Source organism: Camelus dromedarius, chromosome 32 (assembly GCF_036321535.1).
Source record: "Camelus dromedarius isolate mCamDro1 chromosome 32, mCamDro1.pat, whole genome shotgun sequence".
Lineage (NCBI taxonomy): Eukaryota > Metazoa > Chordata > Mammalia > Artiodactyla > Camelidae > Camelus > Camelus dromedarius.
The window spans coordinates 19,414,841-19,440,665 of NC_087467.1; the positions used below are offsets into that span (position 1 = coordinate 19,414,841).

At 43.7% G+C, this 25,825-nt stretch overlaps 1 protein-coding gene across 23 annotated transcripts in view; it reads right to left on the reverse strand.

Moving 5' to 3' along the window:
• The window catches only part of LOC105086006 (band 4.1-like protein 3), a 189,462-nt gene that overhangs the window by 37,426 nt on the left and 126,211 nt on the right, over window positions 1–25,825 (reverse strand). For all 23 annotated transcript variants that reach the window (XM_064481575.1, XM_064481578.1, XM_064481594.1 and 20 more), the window contains exons 4-8: window positions 8,370–8,474; window positions 6,847–6,889; window positions 2,829–2,904; window positions 620–838; window positions 201–288 (exon numbers count right to left, since the gene is read on the reverse strand). In XM_064481575.1, the coding sequence (XP_064337645.1) occupies window positions 201–288; window positions 620–838; window positions 2,829–2,904; window positions 6,847–6,889; window positions 8,370–8,474 (531 nt within the window). The remainder of the gene's footprint in view (window positions 1–200; window positions 289–619; window positions 839–2,828; window positions 2,905–6,846; window positions 6,890–8,369; window positions 8,475–25,825) is intronic.

Sequence of the window (25,825 nt, forward strand, 5' to 3'; positions counted from 1 at the left end):
TTTCAAAGTACTGATTATGTGTCATGGTGCCTAAACTTCGGAGAGAGAGTTTTTTAAATTTAACTTGCGTTTCCCGAGTGCCCGGTGGGTGTCCAGAGCAGAGGCACCAACGGTACTTGGCACGTAACATTTGTGACAACTGGGTCTTGGACACTCAAACAAAATGAGACAGAGAAGTCAGGAGTTTAAGCACAGCATACCTTGGCATGATGTAAATCCACCCCATACATGGAGAGTTTTTTGGCGTTTTCCAGAAAATGCATCTCTGCCTCTGCCGGCGTCATCCCTCTGATGAGAAAAAATAAAAGGTAAGACACTGATGCTTTTCTTGGACCTGGAGGGGCTGTAAAGTTTCCCGCTTAGCTCTCCTGCTAATAAGCAAGTTTGCTCAGAGACCCCAAGGATTTGCGCTTTGAGGGGGATGCAGGGGTGGGGGGCTGGAGAGTAACAGGAAAAACGGCTTTTAAAGGCAACATCACAAAGGGACGCCCTGAGCGAGAGCGTAACCACCCGGAGCTGCAGTCCGTCCCTAATGCACAGACGTCAGTCCCGGGAAAGGCAGGCGGGGCGGGGGCCACTACCCCGCCGGGCACAGCTTCAGTGGGGCTCCGGCTCTGACCTGTGGCTCTTGTGCAGCTCGATCACTTTGTCCTCCAGCTCCTTCGTGTGGTTCGGCGCGAAGTGGAACTCGCTGATGTAGTCGCTCCCACACTCCTCCGGGTCATAGTCGCCCAGCTCTGACTGCACCGTGTAGGAGCCCAGCAGGGCGAGGGTGACGAAGGAGCAGGGCAGCCTTCCGGACACGATGTCGTCCCGCAGCTGCAAGCAGAGGTAGTACCTTCCGGGCGCCAAGAGCACGGAGCGGGAAGCGGGGTCAGGACGCGTGAGAAGGCGCCTGCCCGGCACCAAGGGTGCCGCAAGCTCCGCCTCCCCGCGGGGCAACCCCTGGGACACCTTTCCCGGCATCTATCTTTGGATCTAGATTCACGGGGAAGACACGGGACTACAAAGTATAATATCTAGAGGTGAGTTAATGTTCACAGTAGTTTTACTGACCAAGCACAGAGTAAAAGAAACCTAAACACATATTCCTCTAACATTAAGACACTATTTAAAGTCAAACAAAATCTCTGGTGGAGGGAATCATAATATAAAAATGGTGCTCTTAAATATAATTCTTAGGCCCCAACTAGCCTAAAGGAAGTCTCCTTCGGATGTCCAGATGCACGTCCTGCCGCGGGACCAAGGCGTGTTTCAGGTAACGCACCGGCTGCACCGCCGTGAACGCTGCTCGCCTTCCTGCATTCTGGGTGACCTGGTCTCCTTATAATAATGAACTTTCTCCTGTTCAAGTTCTCATTGCTTTATTTAGATAACTTCCTAGACTTGAAAGGATCTGAAGACTAACTTTGGAGAATGACTGCCTTAAAATCTGAGTACCTCATTGCTGTAAGTAAACAGTTTTAAATTGGGGGAATATAAAACATTTTCCCTATAATTTTGCCAATATCACACAAATATCGCCATTAACAGCTGACTTTTATCTTCTCTCTTATTCTGCTTCTAAGGGTTACAGATGTAATACTAACTCAGAAGTCTCCAAGGTAGGTGTGAACACTGATGCGTCTTAGTAATACTCTGCATGGCCCAGGATCTAAGTATAACAATAACATACACTTGGGACCTTTCATATAAGAAGTGAACTGTTCATCTGTTGAAGCAGAGAATAAAGTCTTAAAGCCCCTTCTAAACATGGGGCCTCGTAATTTTAAGCTGATAATACAAGCATCCAGATACAAAAACTTCTACACACTTCACAGGCTCTACAAACATGACACTAATCGAAAGGCGCTGGATTCCGAACCCAGGCACTGACAGGCTCTCTACGGTGAATTAGCCACTATTAAATTGTTCCTCAACGTGACTAAGAAGTATCTTTGAATGAGAAGTTACAAATTGCATTTATATTTAATGCAAATGTAAAGGAAAAAAACTAGCTTTCACCCTTCTCCTAACATGTCTGCTGAAACTATTTTTAATCACAGCAAGTGATTGAATTGAAGCTTTTTGAGTAATTTCTCTCTCTTGAAAAGCCTGCCAATGAAGGACGTCAGGCCACACTGCACAAGGTCGCTCTGACTGGCTGTCAACTGGCTCCCAAAACCAGTGAGAAAACCAGGGCTTCCCAAGGAGGAAGCACTGGAAGAGGCCCAGGAGGACACGCAGCGAACCCAGGACAGCCCTGATGCTCGGTCATCACGCCAGAACGCGAGGTTCCTTTCCTGTTGTCTTTTTCCCCCAAAATGAGTTAACCATTTTGCTTGCATACATAGGTCATGGAAGGTAAACTATTCAACGAGTACGTGCTCATGTGTATGAGTGTGTGTGCGTGCATGCATGTGTGCTTTTTTAAAACAGCTATCACCTATCAGATTGGTTATATAAAGGGCATAAGCATCCGAAGACACGTTTTTCACTGTAAGTTTTAAAGCAGGAGCACTAAGAATGGCTGTAGCCCTTAAGGCTGAATCCCAGCCAGCCTGGCGGTGGTGGGTGGACAACACCCCTCAGTTCTGCTGATGCTCAGTTTCCCACCAGGGTCAGGCAGAGGGAAGTGTCAGCTCACCACCGAGTCAACTGCGAACACACATGATCTGGCAAATCTTCCCTTCAGATGCCTGCTCTTACCCAGTTGCCTCTTGTTTGCCACCTCAGCCTGGGTGACTGATGGTAAGGTTCCCAGCGGTAAGCACGCTCTTCTCGGGAGAATTTAAGAGAAGCACGACCCCCCGATATGCCTGCCTTGTTCAGGGCCAACTGTCAAATACCTGGTGATATCTTCAGAGAGCTGGGCGGGGTCTGGCGGGTAAAACTTCACACTGAATGAAAAGTGCCAAGCACCACCTACAGAGAGGAGAGGAAAGTTAGAATAAATACTTGGACGTTCCCTTTACACTTACTTTACTAACCGACAGCTGGAACTGCCCTAGCTTCTGACACAAACGCAGGCGACCTTTAAAAATTTTTTTTATTAATTGAAGTGTAGTCGATTCACAATGTTGTGTTGGTCTCTGGTGTGCAGCCCATTGACTCAGTTACATACACACATAGGTATATATTCTTTTCCATTAAGGTTACTACAAGGTACTGAATACAGTTCCCTGTGCTATGCAGCACTTTTCATCATCAACAGAAAAGGACGTCTCCCTTCAATGAGACCCACAGGTAGGTGTGAAAGTTGATCTAGTTTCTCCGCTTTTCTGCAGTCAAATCCTCCTCACTAGCAAGGAAATTGACTGGGCTTCCTCCCTTTCCCAGGGACGGAGGAAAGCCTTGGGAAGATGGAAAGAAGTGAATGATACGGACAATCCTCAATCACACGAGTCTGGAGATCATCAGAATCCACTGCTCTGAAGTTCTGGGACGCGCACATGCCGACACCACAGACGTGATCCCACTGCCTCTGTCCTGTTGGCTTTGTTATTACAGGTCAAATCCCATAATAAGGCATGTCAAGGGACTGTTCAAGATATTTTTATTTTATGGGAAAGGTTTGCTGTCATATTAAGAAATGAGCTGCTCTATGGGCTTCGGAAAGTTCTTACTTGGGGAAACTTTTTTTTAATTAAAATATAGTCAGTTTACAATGTTAATTTCTGGTGTACAGCATAGTGATTCGTTTTTTTTTTTAATTGAGTTATAGTCAGTTTACAATGTGTCAATTTCTGGTGTAGAGCACACTTTTTCAGCCATACATGAGTACACATGTATTCATTTTCACATTCTTTTTCACCATGAGCTACCACAAGATCTGGCATGTATTTCCCTGTGTTACACAGTGATCCATTTATATATATATATGTATATATATATAAACTACCTCGTCTGGCAGGGACAGCAGCCGCAGTCCTTCTAAAGGACATGTTGTAGGACCAGGCATTACTGGAGGCTTAATGCTATTTCTAAACCACTCAGAGAATATTTCTGAAACCTGGGCTCTAAGAATTGTAAAGCATAAAATATTTGCCCATCAAATATATTTCTAGTGATTGTTTTCCTCACTGGTCTCCAAAGAGTCCTTTTGTTATTCTAAAAATAGTCTGATTTGTTTTTATTTTCCTCTTGATTCCGAGCTACTTCCTGCTAAAACAGAATTGCTGGCCGACGGTGAGGTTCATAATGAGAGCTGGCTTCCCCCCAAGCAAGTGGAATTAAAACTAATGGATTAGTTATGGGAAGTGGATTTATTGCCCTTTATAATTTTTATCCACTTCAAAGTGAATCCAATGAACAGTTCAGCAACGTAATTAAACCACCTCATCATAAATTCGGGTAAATACTCTAAGTTGGAGACTAAGACGTAATGAAAGTAGAAGAAAGATATTTCAGTGCAAAAATCCTCATTACAGGAAAGTGAGTTTCAAACGACAGTGGGCCTCAGGCAGCGTCTGAGGTGCTGGTTAAAAATGCCAACTCCGAGGCTCCACCCAGAGGCCGTACCCCAAAGATCTGCAACATGGCCCAGGAATTCGCGGCTTCCTCTGAGGTTCTAATAGAGTGGGGCTTAGGGGGCCACGCTTAGAAAAATCACGGATCCTAAGGAATCCACTTTCCTCAGGTTATAACCCAAACAATCAGAAGGTTTTGCAGGACATGATTTTGCAGGGAAAGTTTAAGGAAAATGCAATCTACACCATAGTCAAGAAAAAAAAAATCCAGTTAAATGAGGCATAAAACTTGAAATGAATGAGAGTCAGATTAAAGCTGAAATACGTAGCCCCATGAAGAGTTTGCTGAAAACCAACCACCGGGAGGATGTGGTGATGCCAAAAAGAGGCCTGCCAGCCCGTGTCTGCTCAGATGATGGCCCTGCTTAGAGACAGGAAATGAAGCAGCCTGCCTGTGCACAATGCCGTTCTGCAATGCCGATGTCGGATTTTAAGTGACACATTTATAATAAACAGAAAATTGTCAACCTGAAGAGAATTCATTCTTTTATTTATTTATTTTTATTTTTTATTTATATATATATATTTGGGTGGGGAGATAATTGGGTCTATTTATTTATTTTTAGAGGAGGTACTCGGGACTGAGCCCAGGACCTCGTGCATGCTAAGCATGTGCTCTACCACTGAGCTATACCCTTCCGCCCGAGAATTCATTCTCATGAAAAAAATTCTACCTTTGGTCTTTTATGCCTGCCAAATCTTAAAATTTCTTAATATACTACAATTAGAGCATAAATTACTATAGGTCATCTATTTTCTTCCCAAATTTCCACGTATCTATATATGCATAACTGTTTTCAAACAAAAACGATTTATTTCTCTCACTAACATCTGACTAATGGGAGCCGAGACATGCTTATTCCACTCACCCTATTTAATAGCTACCTAGAATTTCAAGGTACAGCTATTTCATGATTGATGTAATCATTTCTTTATAAACGGATATTTGAGTTGCTTCCAGTTTACTGTTACTGCAAATGGTGTCATCGTGAGCTTTCACACATGTACACATACGCACAATTTCCCTCTTGCACATACATAGTTACATTTCTACAAGTAAAAATTAACAGTCAGAAATAAACACATTTTTCATTTTAATAAACACACAAAGTGCCTAAAAGGGTTATGTTTCTACCAATTGTGCACAAAATTGTCAATGCAGGGTATTACTAACTTTTACAAATTTTTGCTAATCTGAGTAGATGAAAAAAATGTCTGATTTTAATTTGCATTTAATTATTAGTAAGACTTAGCACCTTTTGTGTAAAATGATTATAAATCAATAAAAAATGTTAAAAAAAACTATAGCACAGGGAAATATACACAAAATGTTATAACTCACAGAGAAAAAAATGTGACAATGAGTGTGTATATGTCCATGAATAACTGAAAAATTGTGCTGAACACTGGAATTTGACACAACATTGTAAAATGATTATAAATCAATAAAAAATGTTAAAAAAAACAAAAAAAAACTGTATAGCACAGGGAAATATACACAAAATGTTATGATAACTCACAGAGAAAAAAATGTGACAATGAGTGTGTATATGTCCATGAATAACTGAAAAATTGTGCTGAACACTGGAATTTGACACAACATTGTAAAATGATTATAAATCAATAAAAAATGTTACAAAAAAAAAAAAAGACTTAGCACCTTTTGTATTACTTACTAGTTACTCATGTTTCAGTTTTGTGGGCCATTCATGTATTTAGTTTGTCCATTAGGAAATACATATTTCTTTACTTCTGGAGGGGAGATTAGATTTATACATTTATTCATATTTGGAGGAGGTACTGGGGATTGAGCCCAGGACCCTGTGTACGCTAAGCTGCGCTGCCACTTGAGCTACTACACCCTCCCCTCAAGAAATACGCATTTCTTATTTTGCCTTTAGGGGCCAAGAAAATAAGATGTTACAAGACAGTAAACTTCAGTCTGACCTGTTATTCCATTTCTAAACTATTCAATGACTATTACTTTTAGCTTGACTGCTTGCCTGTGGCAGCTGGAATTAATATGACATTAATAATTAAGTTTGGAACTTTTAAATGACTGTCAACTGGAGCATCGCTTGATTAAACCAGATTTCACAGCTGTGTACAGGCAAGGAACGAGGTCAAATGTCATGTGATTTTTATCCTTGAGTTGTGATAATTAATACTGGGTATCTGAGTTAGGACCAACCTGCCAAAGATAAAATTTGAGATCTTAATCTCTGTCTTTCAAAACAGTGTGTTCACACCAGCCATGTGGGAACGGGCTGTCAATTCAGACAGCTCCACTCTTGGAAAATCTTCACATTTCCACACAGAATAACCCAAAAGAACTTACTCCGTATCTGTTTTTTAATTTCCTTAGCAGGATCCAACCAATTCTGAAAAAGAAACGAGAGTTTGAACATGAATCAGAGAAGAATAAAGATGACTCAATGCCGATCAGGGAGCCACACGGACTAAAGCTATTTGAGAGGGCGGGGTTGCCGAGGGCCTCCAAGCAGGGTCCTTCCACACATCTGCTGCCCCTTTCACTAGCCCCGCGAGGGCCCAGGCACCGTCTAACGAGAAGATGTGCGCATGCACAAGTCAGGCCTGACAAATTTCTTTTCTTCTACAACCACTGCCCACAGGGATTCAAGCTGGCACACAGAGGAGAAAATTGCTGGATCCTAGGTTCAAACAAATTACGAGAACAAACTAAAGACAGTCATCCCTCGGTGACTGCAGGGGCTGGTTCCACGGCCCCGGAGGACACTGAAATCTGAAGATGCTCAAGTCTCTTTTATAAAACGGTGCAGTACTTGTCTGTAACCTACACAATCCCTCCGTATACTTGAAATGGTCTCTGGATTAATATATAACACCTAATACAGTGTAAATAGTTGCCGAGGCATTGACCAAGTTTTGCTTTTTGGAACTTTCCAGGATTTTTTGGAGGGGGGAGTATTTCTCATCTGCTGTTGGCTAAGTCCACAGAGGTGGAATCTGAGAATATGGAGCGCTGACTGCACATGCAACCTGACCACAGATGTCCGAGCCATTCAGCCCCATATAGTGACTTCTGTGATTACAGATTTTTTCGGCACCTACTTAGAAAACTTTCCTTAACAAACGAACACTTGTTTGAGACTTATGATCCTCCTCATCAGAACACTCGGTGTTTCACAATGAAGTCAGACACCACCCGGTGAATCCAGGAGATGTCAGAATGGCTCACTGCACATCAACAGAACAAACAACACCCCCGCGCACCATTTCTGTGACTCCGTTTCCAGTCTTAAGACAATGGAAACAGTTTCTTCTTCTTTATTTTTCAGGTAATTGTGATAATTAGTAAAGTCTCTGAAAGAGATTGCATTACTCAGGTGTCTGAGTCTGGAGGGTATTACATTAAACGCCGACTGAATACATCAGACAACCACCAGGACATGAGCCGTCTCATATTTTGATTCGGCAAGTACGTGAAAGCAGGCTGAGAGGACCTAACAGTAACATGGCATCTGGTGAACATGTTTTCTGTGTAAGTCGCAACATACTTGATTTTCATTGGCTCAAATCCACTGAAACAGATCATCCTCCCGAAAGCACCATATATAATGCTTTTCTGGAACCATAAATAACTCAAGCATGAAAACCAGAAACATGACTTACTGTTTCCAAAATACTCAAGATGAAAGGAAGCTGTCAGTCAATTCCCTCATGAAGAAACAAGGTGAGGAACAGCAGCATTTAGGGCCTCTGAGCAGCGAACGTGAGGGTGTGAGGGGAGGCGGAGGAAGCGATTTACCAACTGAGCCCTAGCTCATCGCTCGCGGTGAAGAGCAGCCGTCGCAGGCTGCAGTGCTTTCAAGCACTCACCTTCTGGTTCTCAGCATCTCGGTATGTAAGCCCGAAGTAGTCTTTTTCTAGCAAATTCAGATGTTCACATACTTTATCAAACAGCACTTGGCCTCTGGAGCGTTTCTATGGAAAACAAAACAAACACAAGTCAGTGAGTGTACACACACACAACAAAGGTTCTCTCAATGGCCATGAATAAAAATGGGCCAAATTTCAAATACTGCTTGCTGTAACTGTTCAGTAAGTGGCAAGCGGTGCGACCACATCGCATCTCCTCTTTAACCAGAAACGAGGCTCAACACAGTGGACCTAACCCTACAAAGACCAGCTCCTACAAACAAACAGCAAACCCCAGTCACTCCTGCCAGCGCGTGAGCACAGGCGACCTGCGGATGGCTTCTAAACGGAAGTAGCTGGGAAAGTGATGTGGTGCTTGGAAGCCTCAAGTATCTTCTGAAAGATAAAAATCCTGACACTCAGAGCATTAAAGGACCCACAACGGCTGTGTTTCAAAATATCCAAACTCACTCCCCAGCATGGTCAGATTCTGAGCCTAGAAGAACTGGCCCCATTCCTTGCTTCAGACAGAACTTCCCTTAAAACTTTACATCCCAGACCTTACTTAGAAATTCTAGTTATGGCTCTGTTTCTAAAGCTCATTAAACTTTATTCATTTATTATTTTTTCCCCCGCCACAAATTTCAATTTTGTTATCACAGTGTTCAACTTTCTTTTAAAATTTTTTTAGAGAAAATCCTTCTCACTAAACATAACAAAAACGTTCATTAAGTTGAAAGATTTTAGTTATTTCTGATATCATTAATTTTTTTAATGTACAGTGATGTAGCTGTGCATTAAAAAATAAATTATTTTAAAATATAATTTAAAAATTATAAATCTAAGATGGAGATACACGTGTTGTACTTTTGGTCATAAAGCAGTCAGTTGGAGAAAGAAAAAAGGCAGTCATCTGGGGAAAAAAAATCCATCGGCTTAATTTATGGTGATACACAGAGTCGTATTTTCATTTAAACCTTCAAAGGCCTTTCAGCTTGGCCTTGGAGTCTGAGATGGATTAACTGGCAACAATTAAGCTAAACTACTTTCTGTTTGTGCAGTACCAGCATTTCACATCTCATACATTAAGCATATTTGTCTTTAAGATTTAATGTAATACCGGAAATATGAAAACCGATAAACAACGAGCAGCCAAATGAGTAAGTATCTGGAAGATCCGGAAGTGGTACTTTCTGTGTAACTGTGATTATATTGGAAATTAATTCGTCCCCTCAAGCGCAACTCTTCAGGAAAAAAGATACATTTATGATAGAAACATGAAGCCTGGATTGTATCAATGGTGTAATTGAAAAAAGTTTAATAACGTATGAAAACACACTGCATGTTAGCAAAACTACATACCAGTGCTCCATGGGTATGACTAAGCCTCGTGACAATGAAATGCTGCTCGCTGCCTTAAACGCTTTATTTGTAAATAACTGCATATTACTTCTGAATGATGCCCCACAGATTACAACGTTTTCATACAAAAAAGGTCGGTTCCTCCAATGTCTCCATTGGTATTACCTCCACTTGAGAGGTAAGGACACAGAGGTTCAGAGACGTTAGACGGGGGAGGCAGTCTTGTGCACTGGCTGTGACGGTGGCTTTAGCAGACAAACCTGGGCTGCATCTTCACGAGGGCCCCGCAGCTGTGCGCACCTCTCTGCTTTCCCTCTTGAGACCGTCTACTTCTTTGGAGTGGTTGGCATTAATATAAAGTATTCAAACTCGGTCCAGCGACGGCACATAGCAGGCATCCCACAGATGTCAGCTACTATGGCCCAAGTGAAGGACAAATGGCAGAACACATGACACAGACCTCAGGATGCACCTCTGCTGTCGGAGCACACGCAGGTCCTCGTGGTGCCAATCGGCATCCTTGGTGTTAACCTGCCTGCTCTTTCTTTAGTTATTAATGATCTGTTCACTGCCTAATGGCTTTAACTAGACCACAACACACACACACAAATACACATCAGTGTCTGGACGAGTATTTCCTCAATGAGTAAAAACAAAACAAAACAAATGCAAATAAGTAAGCTTTCCTCTGCAAAGCCTTCTCTGTCCTCTGGCCCAGCAGACCACAGCCAGGCCCCGGTGCAGGAATTATTCTGATGCTCTGCAGGCTGCCTTGGGCTTTAATGAGCTGTCTTCTGACGGCTGTGTTCTTGCTTTTGTCTAACAGGTGGAAGGATGAGCTCAGCACAGACCACTGTGCTAACTAGTTCTTCAGTTTCTGGCTTCTCACAGTTTGATTTCTGTCCATGACTCACAGCTCTCTCTTGAGTAGACCAGGCTTTTTCTGATGATTTTAAACATATCTGAAGTCTAGAAACGGTTCTTAAGACAATTACATGGTGGTCCATTCTTCATACTGAAGGGGTTTTTTTGGTTTGTTTCTGTTTGTTTGTTTTGGCTCTCAGAACCCAGACGAGTTGTCCAGAATCCATTCTTGCTGGTTAGATGTAAACGACGAAATTCCTACCTGCTAACATCACCACAGCTGCTGGCTCGCTGGATGACAGCGGAAAGGCCTCTCGCGTCCTTTGGGCCTTCACGTGCTCATCCTTGAGTGAGGATGGGAGGCTCTACGGAGCACGGTGAGACTGAGATAAAGGCCACCTGGGCCCCTCTGCTCAAGGCCGACATCACTACTGACCACCGCCCTCCGCACACGCAATGAGAGACACACGGGCCCTGGATGGAGTTGGGACAGGACACACAGAGGCACTATTTCCCAGCCCTCTGCAATCACTCCCAACTCCCTCAAATTCTTGATTCTTCTTACTCAGGAGATTTTTTTTTTTCCTAGCAGATTATCTGACTTTTCAAGTCAATGAGTTCTGCATGCTGACCGTGCGCCTCTGTAGGTCATCACACCTACAACATGGCTGAAATCCTACAATCACCAGACCTTACAGAGAATTTAAATACTTGGTTCCCAAAGATCTGATGTTCCGTAAGTGACCAACTCTAGCTACCTTTCTGTCACTGGGTGTGTTTATAAACAGCCATAATGAATCAAGACTCAGTATATTAAAAAACACCTTTTTGACAGAGGAATTCTAAATCAGTGGATAATTTACCTAATCAGAGAAGATGAACAGTTTCTAGTCTCATTTGCTGTTTTCTGTGAGTTGTTAAGTCACGTCTCTGACTCAAAGGCATTCTCGGTTCATGTAACCAACTCGCTATTAGCAGCTGGACACCCAGAAAAATTGATTTTGCTTTCCTGGAATAACAGAACTCCTGTTTCAACTTCTTTGGGTAGGTGCCAAGGAGCATGATGGTTAGATCATATAGTAAGAATGTGTTTAGTTTTATAAGAAACCAATGGTGGATTTACAACATTGCATTAGTTTCTGGTGTACAGCACAGTGATTCAATTAGACGCACACATGTACGTATTCCAACAAATGCCTTCTGAGGACCACAACCTTGGTTCATCTGGAGTTTCCCTCAACTCATCCGTCCCCTGGTTATTCTGAATCATCACAGCAAATCACTTAATCTCTACGCATCTCAGTATGTAACTCTGCTCTTTTAAAAAATGTCATCTCAATACCTTTATTACATCTAAACAGAATTAGCAGTCAGTCCTTAACATCACCAGATACTGAGTCAGTACTTTAATTGACTCAATTGTTTCAAAGATTTTTTTTTTCTTTTTCGTTTTGTTTGATAAGCCAATATACTGCAGTTGCCTAAATATTTCTCGGGTCTCTCTTAATCCAAAACTTCTCCACTTAGCTTAGTTTCCCCCTTGAAATTAATTTGTCTAGGAGACCAGGTCATTTGCCTTTAGAGTTCCCTCAGTTGAACTCTCCATGGAGTAATTTAACATGTTTTCCTGCCTTCTTCATTTCCTGTAAATGGAGAGTAAATTCTAGAAGCTTGATCAGATTCTTGTTTGACTGTTTCCCATAAATGATGCTGTGTAATTTCATCAGGAGACATAAAATGACTCTTTTTTTTTGGGGGGGTGATATTAGCAGTCATCAGCACTCATGATCACTGCCCTAGACACATTCATCTGAGGCGGCAAGATGGAAATATTCCAATCTTAACCATTCCTTCTCCATGGATTAGCTGGAGTCTGCCTGTGCAGAGACCCTCCTCTTGGTCAGAATTATGTATCCAGTGACACAGTCTGACAGTGGAAGTCAGGGTTCACCAGCATTGATGCCTTTTCCTTTATCCAATTTCAAGATAACGAGTTAGCTCTCAAGCACCACCCAAAAGTCACCAAGGAGAATTTCTGCTTTATATTCTCACTGAGAATTCATGGACTAAATCAGCTTTGAGGCATTTCAGTCCACTGTGGGTGTTCCCTATACTGATGCCCTAAATGTCTCCCTAATGCTCTGCCTCGCCCTTTGCCTGTCACCTCTCCCATCCTTCATGATGCCTCTCCAGGGCCACTTCTTTAAAGCCTTTCCCATCCTCCCAGCCAAATGTGACTTTTCTCTCTCCTGCAGACAGGATCACACTTCATGGCACCACGAGGGCACTTTCCATACCCTGCCTTACATCCCAGCTGCCCCTCTGTGAACTCCCTGAATATCCCGGCAGAATACAGAGATGTTTCCGCTGGCATCCTGCCTCTTGTATTTATCTGACATGGAGCCTCATTTTGGTCAAATACCATTAAGAGATTAAAAAGGTCACTTGAAACTTTACATAAAATTTTTCTTACTCGCGCATCATAACCAATGTCGTAGATGCAATATTTTAAACTCATGGTTTCCAACTGTGGGCCCTGGGAGCATTTAAAATATGCCACTGTCCAGGAACCCCCTCAGGTCAAATAAATCAGACTTTCTGAAGCTGGGCCCAAGGCCTCTGCATGTTTTCAAGATCCCAGGGAATCCATACAGGCAGGGCTGAAAGGTACACTAGCTACATTAAGTTTACTGCTTAGAAATTCTTAAATATGGGGGCCCTAAAGCAATTTCTTCTTTTTCTGAGCGAATGTGTAACTTTTTCAGACCTGGTTCAGGCTCACACCAATCTCATGTAGGCTCACTGGTCCCCACATTCATAACTGCATTGCTATCATTTTTATTCACACATGTACACACGCTCGAAATCTTAAGACATCCTTTCCACCAGATTTTCTAAAGAAATCTAAGTTCTCAAGAAACGATACACCATCCAAATGCTGACATAAAATGCTGCCAATGAGCAATGATAAACCAGCAGACTACAAAACCAACCAACCAACCAATCAACCAACCAATGAACTTGCATTTAAAGCTAAGGACAAAATACACAAAATAGAAATGCTTTTGATTTGGTTGAATTTTTTTAAAGGGAGTGGCACTGAGGGGAGGGTATAGCTCAGTGGCAGAGTGCATGCTTAGCATGCACCGGGTCCTGGGTTCAGTCCCCAGTCCTTCCATTAAAATAAATAAGTAAATACATACATAAATACATAAACAAACAAACCTAATTACCCCCCCAAGAACATTAAAAAAAGAAAGGAGTGACATTTTCCCTTGGTAGAGCTAAAATATAGACTTTTACTCAAGAACCTGCTACCTTACTAAAAATGACCCAGGCAAGTTGTCTTGATTTCCTCTTCCGTGAAAGAGCGGAAGCATTCACGTCTTCCTAGCAGGCTGGGGAGGCGCTGGGAGGAGCGAACACGGGGCACTGAACTCAGGGGAGGACCCCGGGAGTGAGGGCTGCTCGTGACGGCCGGCCTGGGAGGCAGGGCACCCGCGGCGCCTTCCCCGAGATGAGCGCCGGCTGGCCTGCAGCGGCCGGACATCATTTCTCCAGCCGTGCTCGGGACAGTGCGCGCACAAGCAGGGGGCACAAATTGTACTGGATCTCGGCACAAGGCTTCACGAGAATTTATCTTCCTCTTCCATCTCACAAAGCTCTAAATCAGCCTGAGGAAAGGCTAAACGCTGAAATTAGAGGAAAGTGTAAAGTCAAGTATAATCTTCTAGCCTTAGAAGACGGGTTGGAGTTCTGATTTATCGGAGGCTGCACCATCACGAGGAAGACGAGGCAGGGCGCGCTATTCCGCCTGCAAATTGCAGCTCATCAGCGGCCCCCTCTCAGGAGGGGCCACTGTCTTAGTTAAGTTAGCCATGAAGATCAGAGCATCCTGGAAAAATATGAACATGGAACTCTGTACTGGTCGTGGTAAGTTTTTAAATGAAACAGTGGTTTATTTCCATGTCTCAACTGTCTAGAGGTTAGAATTCATCTAGCACTATGTAGACACCTTTAAAATGGATATCCCTAGACAGTTCAACGTGTTTTCCCATTATTCCATTCGAAATGAGGCCTGTGAGACTGCCCCAGGCTGGACCCTGGCTCTGTAATTCGCTGGCTCCGTGAGGTTAGTCATCTAACCTTCCTGAACCTCACTGTCCTCACTGTAAAGTGGAAATAACACTGGTCCTTACTCAGAGGATTGATGCAGTAAATAAAACACAGGAAAGCAGGCCTGCTGCCCAGCTCATGGGCAGCAATAACCAATAAATGTCCGTGTTTATTATTAGCAGGCCCTTGTCATAAGGAGCCCAATAAATTTAGGGTTTCTATTGCTGAAATCTGGTACAGAGTCTGATATACCGCTGGTGCCTATTTCATCTGCACTGAAATCATCCCATTCCTCGTGTAGGAAACAAATCTTGTACAGGTAAAAGTGGGAAACAGCTGAAAATAGTACGGTTGTCCGTAAACTAAGGGTACATTCAATTATCACTTACAAACACACACAAAACGGTTTTTAATATGCACTGTCTGTACTGGCACATTTTGGTACCTCCTGGGCCAAAACATAACTACATACTGTCGTCTATACAGCAAGGAGCACAGCCCAGACAAGTAGGTAGAGTTGACCTAGGTTTGACTGAGATTCTCTGCACAGATACTCTCAGCACATACCCAGCAAGAGTCCCTTCCTGCACGTGAAGCCCCCCACCTTTTACGTGGTGTATATACACAATGGAATACTACTCAGCCACAAAAAAGAATGAAATAATGCCATTTGCAGCAATATGGATGGACCTAGAGATGCTCATACTAAGTGAAGTAAGTCAGAGAAAGACAAATATCAAATGATATCACTCACAGGCAGAATCTAAAATATGGTACAAAAATACTTATAAAACAGAAACAGACTCACAGACATAGAAAACGAACTTATGGTCACCAAAGGGGAAAGGGGGTGGGGCTGGGATAAATTGGGAGTTTGGGATTAGCAGATACTAACTACTATACATGAAACAGATAAACAACAAGGTCCTACTGTAGAGCACAGGAAACTCTATTCAATAACCTGTAACAAACCACAATGAAAAAGAATCTGAAAAAGAACATGTGTGTGTGTATGTATATATATAAACGAAATCACTTTGCTGTACACCAGAAACCAACACAACATTGTAAATCAACTACAATTAAGAAAAATACATTTGTTTAAAAAAAAAAGAGGCCTTTTTCTTTCAGCCACAATCTGTTTCTGCCTTCATTTGTTGCAGCAATTTATGCCTCTATTCGAAATCAGAGCTCTGGGCTCAGAGATGTAAGCTGTGGCAGACAGCAGCTTTCCAGTGAAGCATGCTCCTTCCTGGCCAGCAATGACACTGGGCTTGCTTTTTTTCCAAAGAGTTTCACATCACACATATGAGATGTTGGCAGCAAATTGTCAGACAACATTTCCTGCTGTTAATCTGCTAAGGATTCAGGTCACTAAGCCAATGTGGGCAAGATGAATGCAAAACAGGAAGCCTTAGGAAGAGGAATCTTTGAAAGATCACGTAACAATCGTGGGACCTAATTCAGAACGACGTGGAACTTTGAGGATTTTTTTTTTCCCCTGGGAGAAGAAATACTTAATCTCCTTTCCAAGACAATTCACCAAAAAAAAAAAAAAAAAAAAAATCAAACAAAAATCCAAATCGTGATTTATAATTCACTTGGTCAAAGAAAGAGCCGCAGGCAATGCAAATACTGACCATGAAAACACAAGTTTTAATAATACAAATTTAACGAGCATGAATTTGGAGACTAACCACTTTCCAATCCTGCAAGGCGCTGACCATCAAAACAATATAAGAATAACAGTGCTTTGAACAAATAGGTCCTAACTGACCTGTGTGTCTGGTCCATCAACTGTTTTAGGCTGTTAACAGGACAGGCTGTGAACTGGCAGGGAGAGGAAGGATTTCAGGGTTATTACACAATCTACTCACATAATTAAAAAGTGTAATTATATTATTTCACCAAATATAGGTTTTAAATTAAAATAATTGTATCATCTATGAAAGACCTACTGAAATAATAAAATATCGCTAAAAGGTAAAAAAAACCAGGGTAGGTCATCACACTTGAAATGATACTTAGCTCAGTTCTGCCTTCATTTAAAGCATTTCATATTTTGGATTAGTATTTAAAATCTAGCACATTGAGGGGAGAACGTTTTCCAATCATCAAATACTCTGATTCTACATGCATGTTCTCCAGCTTTGTCTGACACTCCAGGAGCCTGTGTGGACCACCCTGGGTACTGCGGGGTCTGCGAATCCAAGGTCGGTGTCATCTTCCCGGCCCTCTTTACCAGGAGCATCCTGGGCTAAGGCTTCTGAGGTCGCCATCCTGAAAAGCCAGCGCTAATCCTCTTTGGCTGGCGGTTCTCACTCCTGGGCGTGGGGGTGGGAGGAGGCTGCTCAGCCCTGCTTAGAAGGGAGGCTTGGATCTCATTCTAGAACCAGAGCAGACAGCCTGGCGCTTGGGTCAGTGCGTGTTAGAAGCTGGAGCAGCACGAGGTCACCACATGGCAGCCATCCTCAGGGCTCATGTGACCTCCAGAGAATGTCAGTCTCTGCTGACACTGGAATCTAAGACGGGGATTTCTTTGAGTTTTGTGGTTAACTCTTTTTTTTTTTTTTTAAGGCATGAATTGCTTTAGCAAATGGTAGTAAATAATAATCATTGAAAAACTGAACTGACGAGGCAAACTGAACCAAAAAGACAAATTGCTTTGGAAGTAAGTACAGCCTTTTGCCCTAACAAACAACTAGAATGTTCTTTTATTGACAGGAAAAATTAAAGCCATTCTATGCAAGCAAAAGGTAAAATATTACACATTCATTCAGATCATTCTACTTTTTTCTGGTGCTCACAAGGAAGCCTCCATCCTTCCTGGACCTTATCTGTGTTCAGGGTTGAACTGGGCGCTTCGGGGCTGAGGGGCTTTTGAGTGTTCTCTGGCACAAAGGTGATGCTGCGTCCCCTTCTCTGAACATCGAGGCTATAAGCCAGCCCCGCCTGCTCTCTCAGGCTTAACCAGGACTGCGGGGTGGCAGGACGCCTGTGGTGCGGGGTGCTTGGGAGGCTGTGGAGCGGAATTCCAAGGAGGTCACCCCTGAGATTTTATCAAATGTATTTTAGCTTCTGTTTTCACCTTTAAGCATTTTTTTAATTGAAGTATGGCCAGTCTACAATGTTATGCCTATTTCTGATGTACAGCATAATAGTTCAGTCATCCATACACATACATATATTCCTTTTCATATTGTTTTTCATTATAGGTTACTACAAGACACGGAATATAGTTCCCTGTGCTGTACAGAAGAAACTTGTTTATCTATTTTATACATAGTAGTTAGTATTGCAAATCTCAAACTCCCGATTTATCTCTTCCCACCCCCTTACCCGCTGGTAACCATAAGCTTGTTTTCTTTGTCTGTGAGTCTCTGTTTTGTAAATAAGTTCATTTGTGTCCTTTTTTTAAGATTCCACATATGAGTGATATCACAGGGCATTTTTCTTTCTCTTTCTGGCTTACTTCACTTAGAAAGACGATCTCCAGGTCCATTTATGTTGTATCAAATGGCATTATTTTATTCTTTTTTATGGGTGAGTAGTATTCCATTGTATAAATATACCACAGCTTCTTTATCCAGTCACCTGTTGATGGACGTTTAGGTTGCTTCCATGTCTTGGCTATTGTGTATGGTGCTGCTATCAACACAGGGGTGCATGAACATTTAAAAAATCTTTGTGAGAATAAATCCACATGGGAAGACTAGAATTTGGCAATGAGATTCCGTAGTGAGAACACAGCCGGCCAGAGAGAGAATGTGGTCAGGCCCCGGGGTGGCAGTGATGCCCGACCTGCTTCTTATGGGGCTCCCCTTGGACCCTGCTCCCCTTCATAAAACCGTCCTTCAGCCCCTCTCGCCCGCAGGCCTCCTCCTGCCAAACAAAGTCTGCACAAGCCGCCTCCCTGCCCTTCAGATCCCTGCTCAAGAGCCCTCGCTTGGGACTCCATCCCGGCCTCCAGGGCCCGGTCCCAGAGAACGTGCTTCTACAGCTCCCACATGGGACTTGCCAGGGTGGTGAGTTTACATTCCTTTGTGTGATGATCTGAGTAATGTTAATGCCAGCTCCTCAGGTAAGCAGTTTCCATTCTGCACTGGACTCCCAGCATGGACCACTGTGCCCCGCAGACAGCAGAATTATTATTTTTTTAAACAGGAAAAAAAAAATCAAGCTAAAGAAATGCATCTGAGGTTGATTTCCTTTCTCAGCACTCTTGAAAACCTGCTCTGATCTTTAAAATTTGTTCAGGACCTGTTTATTTATGCTTTTCTACCATGTGGGTATAATCTGCTCCGGCTGGATCTAGAGTGTTGGATTTTTTTCCCCTCTTTTTTGCAAAAAGACAATACTTTCTCCCCACAGGTGGAAGACTTATTTGTTTTAAAAATTCCACCTCAAATGTTGCAGGTTAACTTCCTGGTAAATTTCTCAAGTTCTCCCAAAAGGTCCTGAGCTGTGGCTTCACTCAGTGACTTTTGTTTGATACAGGCTCCACCCCTCACACTGAAATAGAAAAGCATAAGGTGGATGGTGGTTTTTAAGGACAATCTATGACTAAACAGCACGAAATGAGCCCAGTCCCCCAGGGGTCAGGAGGCCTGTGTCTGATGAGTGTGGAGAGCAGCAGTGTGCACAGGACAGGGACACCCCCTGGATTCTCTCTCTTTTTTTAAATTTTATTTAAACATTTTTATTTTATTTTATTTTATTTTATTTTATTTTATTTTATTTTATTTTATTTTATTTTATTTTTTAATCAGTATTTGTGGGGGTAATTAGTTTTTTATTTAATTTACTTATTTTAATGGAGGTACTGGGGATTGAACCCAGGACCTCATGCATGTTAAGCACACACTCTACCACTGAGATATACCCTTCCCCTCCTCCTGGATTCTATTTTAAAAATGCTTTTTAAAATTCCTGCATAAGTAGGAATATAACTCTCTCTCCCCCACCAAACTACAGGAGGATAGAAAGACTGGAGAGCTAACTATTCAGTGTGCAATTTGTCTTGCTACCTAAAAAATTTTTCTAAAACTGACGTCAGTATTTTTGTAGCAGTCACAAAATGTAATGGGCTTACAGTCAACAATCCTAGAAAGGAAATGAACTCCCTCATTCACACATCCAGGCATACATTCTGCTTTGGAGTTGTCCCGAAGAGTGAGGGAAATTACACGGCTCAAGCTTTTATGTTTTTCTGAGCTGAAATCATTGAAGTCGTGTTCTGTCAAGTGCAGCACTGGGGTCTTGGGCATCCTTGGTCTCTGCGCTGGCCTGCGGAGGACATGGCGGGGCTGGTGCATAGGCGGTAAAGGAATTTACCAGAGACAAAGAAAAGTTTAAGAGCCAAAGGGAAAGTTTCTTGCCTGTTGCTATAGGCAACAGCGGGCCACACAGACGAGAGGTGCCTGTGTGTGCGCTGGGGTGAACGAGCAGGGTCGGGTCTTCAATTGACGAAGGAGCTGTGAACACAAAGGGATGGGGGGCAGACTTCTGACTGGCTCTAACTGAGGTCAGGGGCTTTGGTAAATGTCAAGATACTGGGATTACAACTCCAATTAGATGGAGACAGAGGGTTGAGACAGACCCGTTGGGCTGGAGTTTTTCACTGAGTGTTTAGACATCACCCAGGGCAGTTAACTTTGCTAGGAAACACACATGTCACGAAAGGATGAACTTTACTTTCTGAGGAGGAGCAGGTGGATGCCTTAGGGATGGAAGTTTGGGGGTCGCAGGGCCTCGGCAGGCACCAGTTGGCATCGTAAGGCCTAGAACCAAACGTCTAGGTGGGTCTTAACCTCACCCTCAGGCACCTCCTCGGCCATGTCCCTGGAGCAGGTGGGTGATAATCTCTCTGTGAATGTGCTTGTCAAGCCCTCATCTCTTCTGAGAAGATGTCAACAGCCTCCCTAGTCCTGCTGTTAAAAGACACAGTTCCTCCTCCACTCAACTGGCAACATAAGAGGTGCACATCTCACCCCGACGAGGGGCTGAGCAGCGTCACCTCCACCCGGCAGACCAGCACCTGGTGCTGCTTAAAGGTTCGACCGAGGGGAAACCCACCGTGGAGACCTTCCTGGCAGCTCCTTGCGCCCCGCCCACCCCTCCCTGGGATGAAGCGGGTGGAGGAGAGCGCCTCACACACCTGGAACGGGCTTCCCCTGCACAGCTGGGGCGTTTCTGTCAGGAGGACGCTGCGAAACAAGGCTTCCTCCGCAGGGCCCCCGAGCGCACTCCGGGCGCGGGTCTGATGGACTAATCTTCCCGGCTTCCAACTCTCACTGCCTCTTGGTCCTGCTTTCTAATTTCTTCTCACGCTGTTACGTGTATGAGTGTAAAACACCTGAAATCCTTGTTGGCATATGGCAGGGTAGGAACAACAGAGGCCCCAAGTCATAGTGTATTTTTGAAACAAAGGACCTTCACGATTCTGGTGGGTTTTTCTCTGCTATGATGACAAATCCTTGACCTTGTACTATGAAGGAAACTCTGTGCATCATTCCGTCATGATATTCTGGACTGTATATTGTTTTTCTTTTTTTAGTGGTCTAAACTACTAGTTGTTTAGTGGTCTAAACTAGCTGTTTTGTTGAGAATGAGCTAGACTTCTTTGTTGATGGCATCCTATTTAACATTGCATCATTACTGATGAGAAAGTGCTGATACTTCGTGTATCTGACAGTAGAGAGAAGATACTTGAAACTTGTAAGCTTTCTTGAAAGGTTTAGCAAGCATATATAATTTCATGCCTACAAGAGAACACTTCAGATCTAATAAGTAGGCCAATAAATTAAAGTAAAACACTGGGGACTGAATACACAATTGGATTTGCACGTGGTAAATGAAGACAGTGACGGGTCTACAACTTTGAGCTTGTTTAGCATCTTAATATCAGGGTTATTTCTCATTGATAGCAATCAGATTGATTGAGGGTCGATTTCTGAAAGATTGGCGGACAAATATTGTGTAAGAGTTTAGTTTTGATACTTCAATTTTTAGCAAACATGAGATAATACGGAAGACTTTACAGATTTTCCCCATTCAAATATGTACCTTTGGAACAAGTCAGGAAATTAGATTCAATCGCCCATTTAGGGCTTCTTTAAAATAAAACAAAACAGAAGTGAAATGGAGCCTTGAAAACTCAATTTGAATAATCTATTCTGTTTAAGTCAGACAGAGAAAGACAAATAACATATGATATCGCTTACATGTGGAATCTTAAGAAAATGATACTAATGAACTTATTTACAAAACAGAAGCAGACTCACAGACATAGAAAACAAACTTATGGTTACCAAAAGGGAAGGGGTGGGGAGGGATAAGTCAGGAGTTTGGAGTTAGCAGACAGACACTACTATATATAAAACAGATAAACAACAAGGTCCCACTGTACAGCACAGGGAACTATACTCAGTATCTTATAATAACTTATAATGGAAAAGAATCTGAAAAAGAATAGATAGATAGATAGATATATGGATCACTGAATCACTATGCTGTTCACTAGAAACTAACACAACAGTGTAAATCAACCATACTTCAATAATAAAAAAAATAAAAGAAAATCTAGAGAAAGACAGGGAACTCTAAGTTTCATTACAGAAACGTTAGTCCAGAATGGTTTAGAATGGTCTCAGATGATGTCTGGACAGTATATATTTTTAAAGGAATAGCTGGAGCATTTTGCTTGGGGTAATCATTTAAAACCACCCCATGTGCTTTACCAGTTCAGTCTGAACAGCATTTCCCTAAAGAACGTGCTGGCTCTTTAGCGACTTTATTTGCTGTCGCCATGGCATTCCATAAGAAAAAACGCGTCTCTTTATTCCCTGCAGTTTCTCAAACACCGTAATGAGAACCGGGTCCCTGTGCGGGCCGCCCATCTGCCGGCATCACTCAGCCCTGCAGGCAGCAGCGCGAAAACGAGGAGCGTTCCTACGTGCAAAGACGACTTCCCGAGAGGATTTTCTTTCACCCTCATTAGAAAATGACTCCAAGTGGACATACCAGTTAAACACAGCTGTCTGTCACACTGAACAAACGCATTCCGGCACGGCGAAGGTGTCTCATCTGTTGGCAAGAAGAAACTCCCACTGATCAAAGCATCTCATGAGTTAATATCTAATCCAGCCGTTTTAATTTGCCGTTTGTAGAGACATCCTGGACCCGGGTTGCAGGAAACAGTCACTAGGCAACACTAACAAACTAGATCAGTCTCGGCAGGAGAAGCAAAAGGAAGACCTCGATTCCAATTATCTACAAATAAAACATCCACAACGGCCGTCTGATGAGGGAAATCACACAAGTCATAGGATGTTAACGTTACTGATGGAAACGTTACGTGTTCCAACACGAGGATCCCACGACTTGGAACCTCCGACCTCTTCTAGAAGAAACACATAAAAAGCTTCAAGTGCATTCACTGGTCCGTACAATCCACACAACTAAAGAGGAAAAGAAGCCCCTGCTTTTCTGCTGCAAAGAGAGGCAACCAAACCCAGGGCTCAGCACTGAGACGTCCTTCTGCCCTGGAGCAGGAGGGACGGAGGACGGGGGAGGCGGGTGGCATTTCCTTAATGAACAGCAGGGCACAGCCACAGCCCCAGACTGCCAAAGTGCTGGACGCTCTGCATGGGGGTGGGCTTTTTTCTGGTTTAAGATAAAAAAATTTTAAGAGAACTTTTTGAATACCACCACTCCTTCGCAGTCGTGGGAGTGTAAAAATCACGATTACCCAGTCTGCTAAGGTAAGACCACTCCTGAGAGTCTCCTCAAACTGTTCCAAGAAACGGGGGTCAGTCATTCCTTATAAGAAATATAATGTTGGGGTTCCTATCGCTTTGTGTAGCTGAAATTTTAATGTACAAAAACCAAATTAAAGAAATAAGAGGAGAATTGGCAAGGGGCTGGAGCGAGGCTCAAGAACCCGTCACCACGAATGACAACACCACATTACTTCTCGGTGGACGGCACCTGGTACTGCTCCCGCCGTGCCTCGACGGCCCCTAGGAAGTACTGGGAATGCTTCTCTGTGTACATTCTCTCCTCGACCTGTCTGAAGGAGACCCACTCAATCATAACCCTGCAATCACTCCTGCAATGTCCCTGCGGGGTCAGGCAGGCACACCCAGTTCATAAGCGGAAGGTCTGGCCAGAAGGGGCAGGCGTTGGGTGTATGGAAGCGCCAGAGCGGGTGGGGGGAGACTGCACAAAGCCCTCCCCGATCCCGACTTTAAATGTCAGGGGTCCCCAGGGTTCTGCTGCCAGTGCTCTCCTCCCACTGACTCGCTATCTGCACAACCTCATTCCCTCTGATGTTTGAATGAGCATAAAAGGTAACAGCTCTCACGAAGTCTACCAGCCTGACTTCTCCTCCAAAGGCTGAACGATAATATATCCAACTGCAATGGTAGACTGCTACTTTCATATTCCAGGCACTTTAAATTCAATAGGTTTAAGTTAAATTCACCATCTTCCCCCACAAGCCTGTCTTCGGTATTCCATGCCTGTCATGTAGTCACTCAGTCCAGAAATCTGGACGTCAGTATCAGTTACTGCCTCTTACCACCACCCATACCCCTCCCCACACATCCAGTTAATCACCTGCTCATTTTCAGGATAGTTCTTGACAATCCATTCTCTTCCTTCCGTCCCACTGCCACCGCCTTGGCTCTGGCCCTTGGCAATTCTTGCCTGTTTGACTGAGATGCAGCCAACTAGCAGCCCTGTTTCAAGACCCTTCTTCTTCAATGGCTATTTAGAAGAAGTGCATTTAAAAATGCAAATGGCCAAAGAGCTGCCCTAAGTAAAGCCCCGTCACCTACTGTGATGTCCCTCTGCCCTGGTGTGCACGCCCTGCAGTCCCGGAGACAGCAGACAGAGTGGCTGTTACTCTGTCTAATGACTGGGCCACATGCGCTGGCACAGTTGACCTTAAGACAGGGACGCTATCTGGGCAGGCCCAACCTAGTCACATAAGCTCTTAAAAGCAGAGTTTTCCCCAGCTGGGCGCAGAAGGAGGGGGCGAGGCCAGGAGACTTGAAGTTAGAGCGATTCAAGTAGAGTGTTTCTCTGTTGCTGAGACAGACGGGGCCTCAGGGACAGCAAACTCGGCAGCCCCGAGTAGTCCCCACGGCCCCATGTGACAGCCAGAACGACAGTGGGGACCTCAGTCCTACAACCAGGAGGAAATGAATGCTGCCAACGGCACCAAAAAGCATGAAGACGGGGCCTCCAAATGGACATGCATCAGTGACCAGCACGATTTCTGCTCTGTCAGACCCGGCGCAGAGGACTAGCCAGAAAATGGGAGATGATAAATGTGTGTCGTTTTGACTCTCTAAATTCATGGCAATTTGCTACAAAGCAATAGAAACCCAACTTATGCAAACAATACCCCATCCTGTTAGCAAGCCAGACCCGTCCCTCCCCGGCGGGTCCTTGGTCTTCCGTTCCAGCCTCCCCCACCCCTGATGTTTCAAATTCTCCACGCTCGCTTTTCACGTCTCCTTATCTGCCCAAATTCTAAGGGAATTATGTAAATTTCCTAAGTGTAATCGGAATCACTCTGGAGATTTAAAAATAAATAAATAAAAATAAAATAAGCGAATGCCACCTGACTTAAATTCACCACAGGGAAAGTCCGCCAGCACAGTGCCTGGACACCTGCTTACCGCCTCTAACAGCGTGGCCCACTGCTGGGGAGTCTCTGCTTGAAAGGAGGTTTTCACAGCCAGCGGAGGATCTGGAGTCGTGATTTTTTACATCAGCCCTATTTCAAATCCTAGATCCTAAAAGAGAGAGGAATCCAGGAAACATGCCTCCGACAGCCACTCCCAATTTGTTCGGGCAAAAGAGACAGTTCTCTCCCACGGCGGAGGCTCTGTGCCAACACGGAACGGCAGCGCGCTGAGAAGATCCCATTGCTTCCCTTTTTCCGAGTTGCTCCTACCGTGTCCCTAGTTATCTGACCCAAGCTCAGTGCATCACGGAACTCCTGATACAATGAGAGGCAGAGACCCATGTTCTGGACCTGCTACAGAAGGGCAAACAGAGGATGG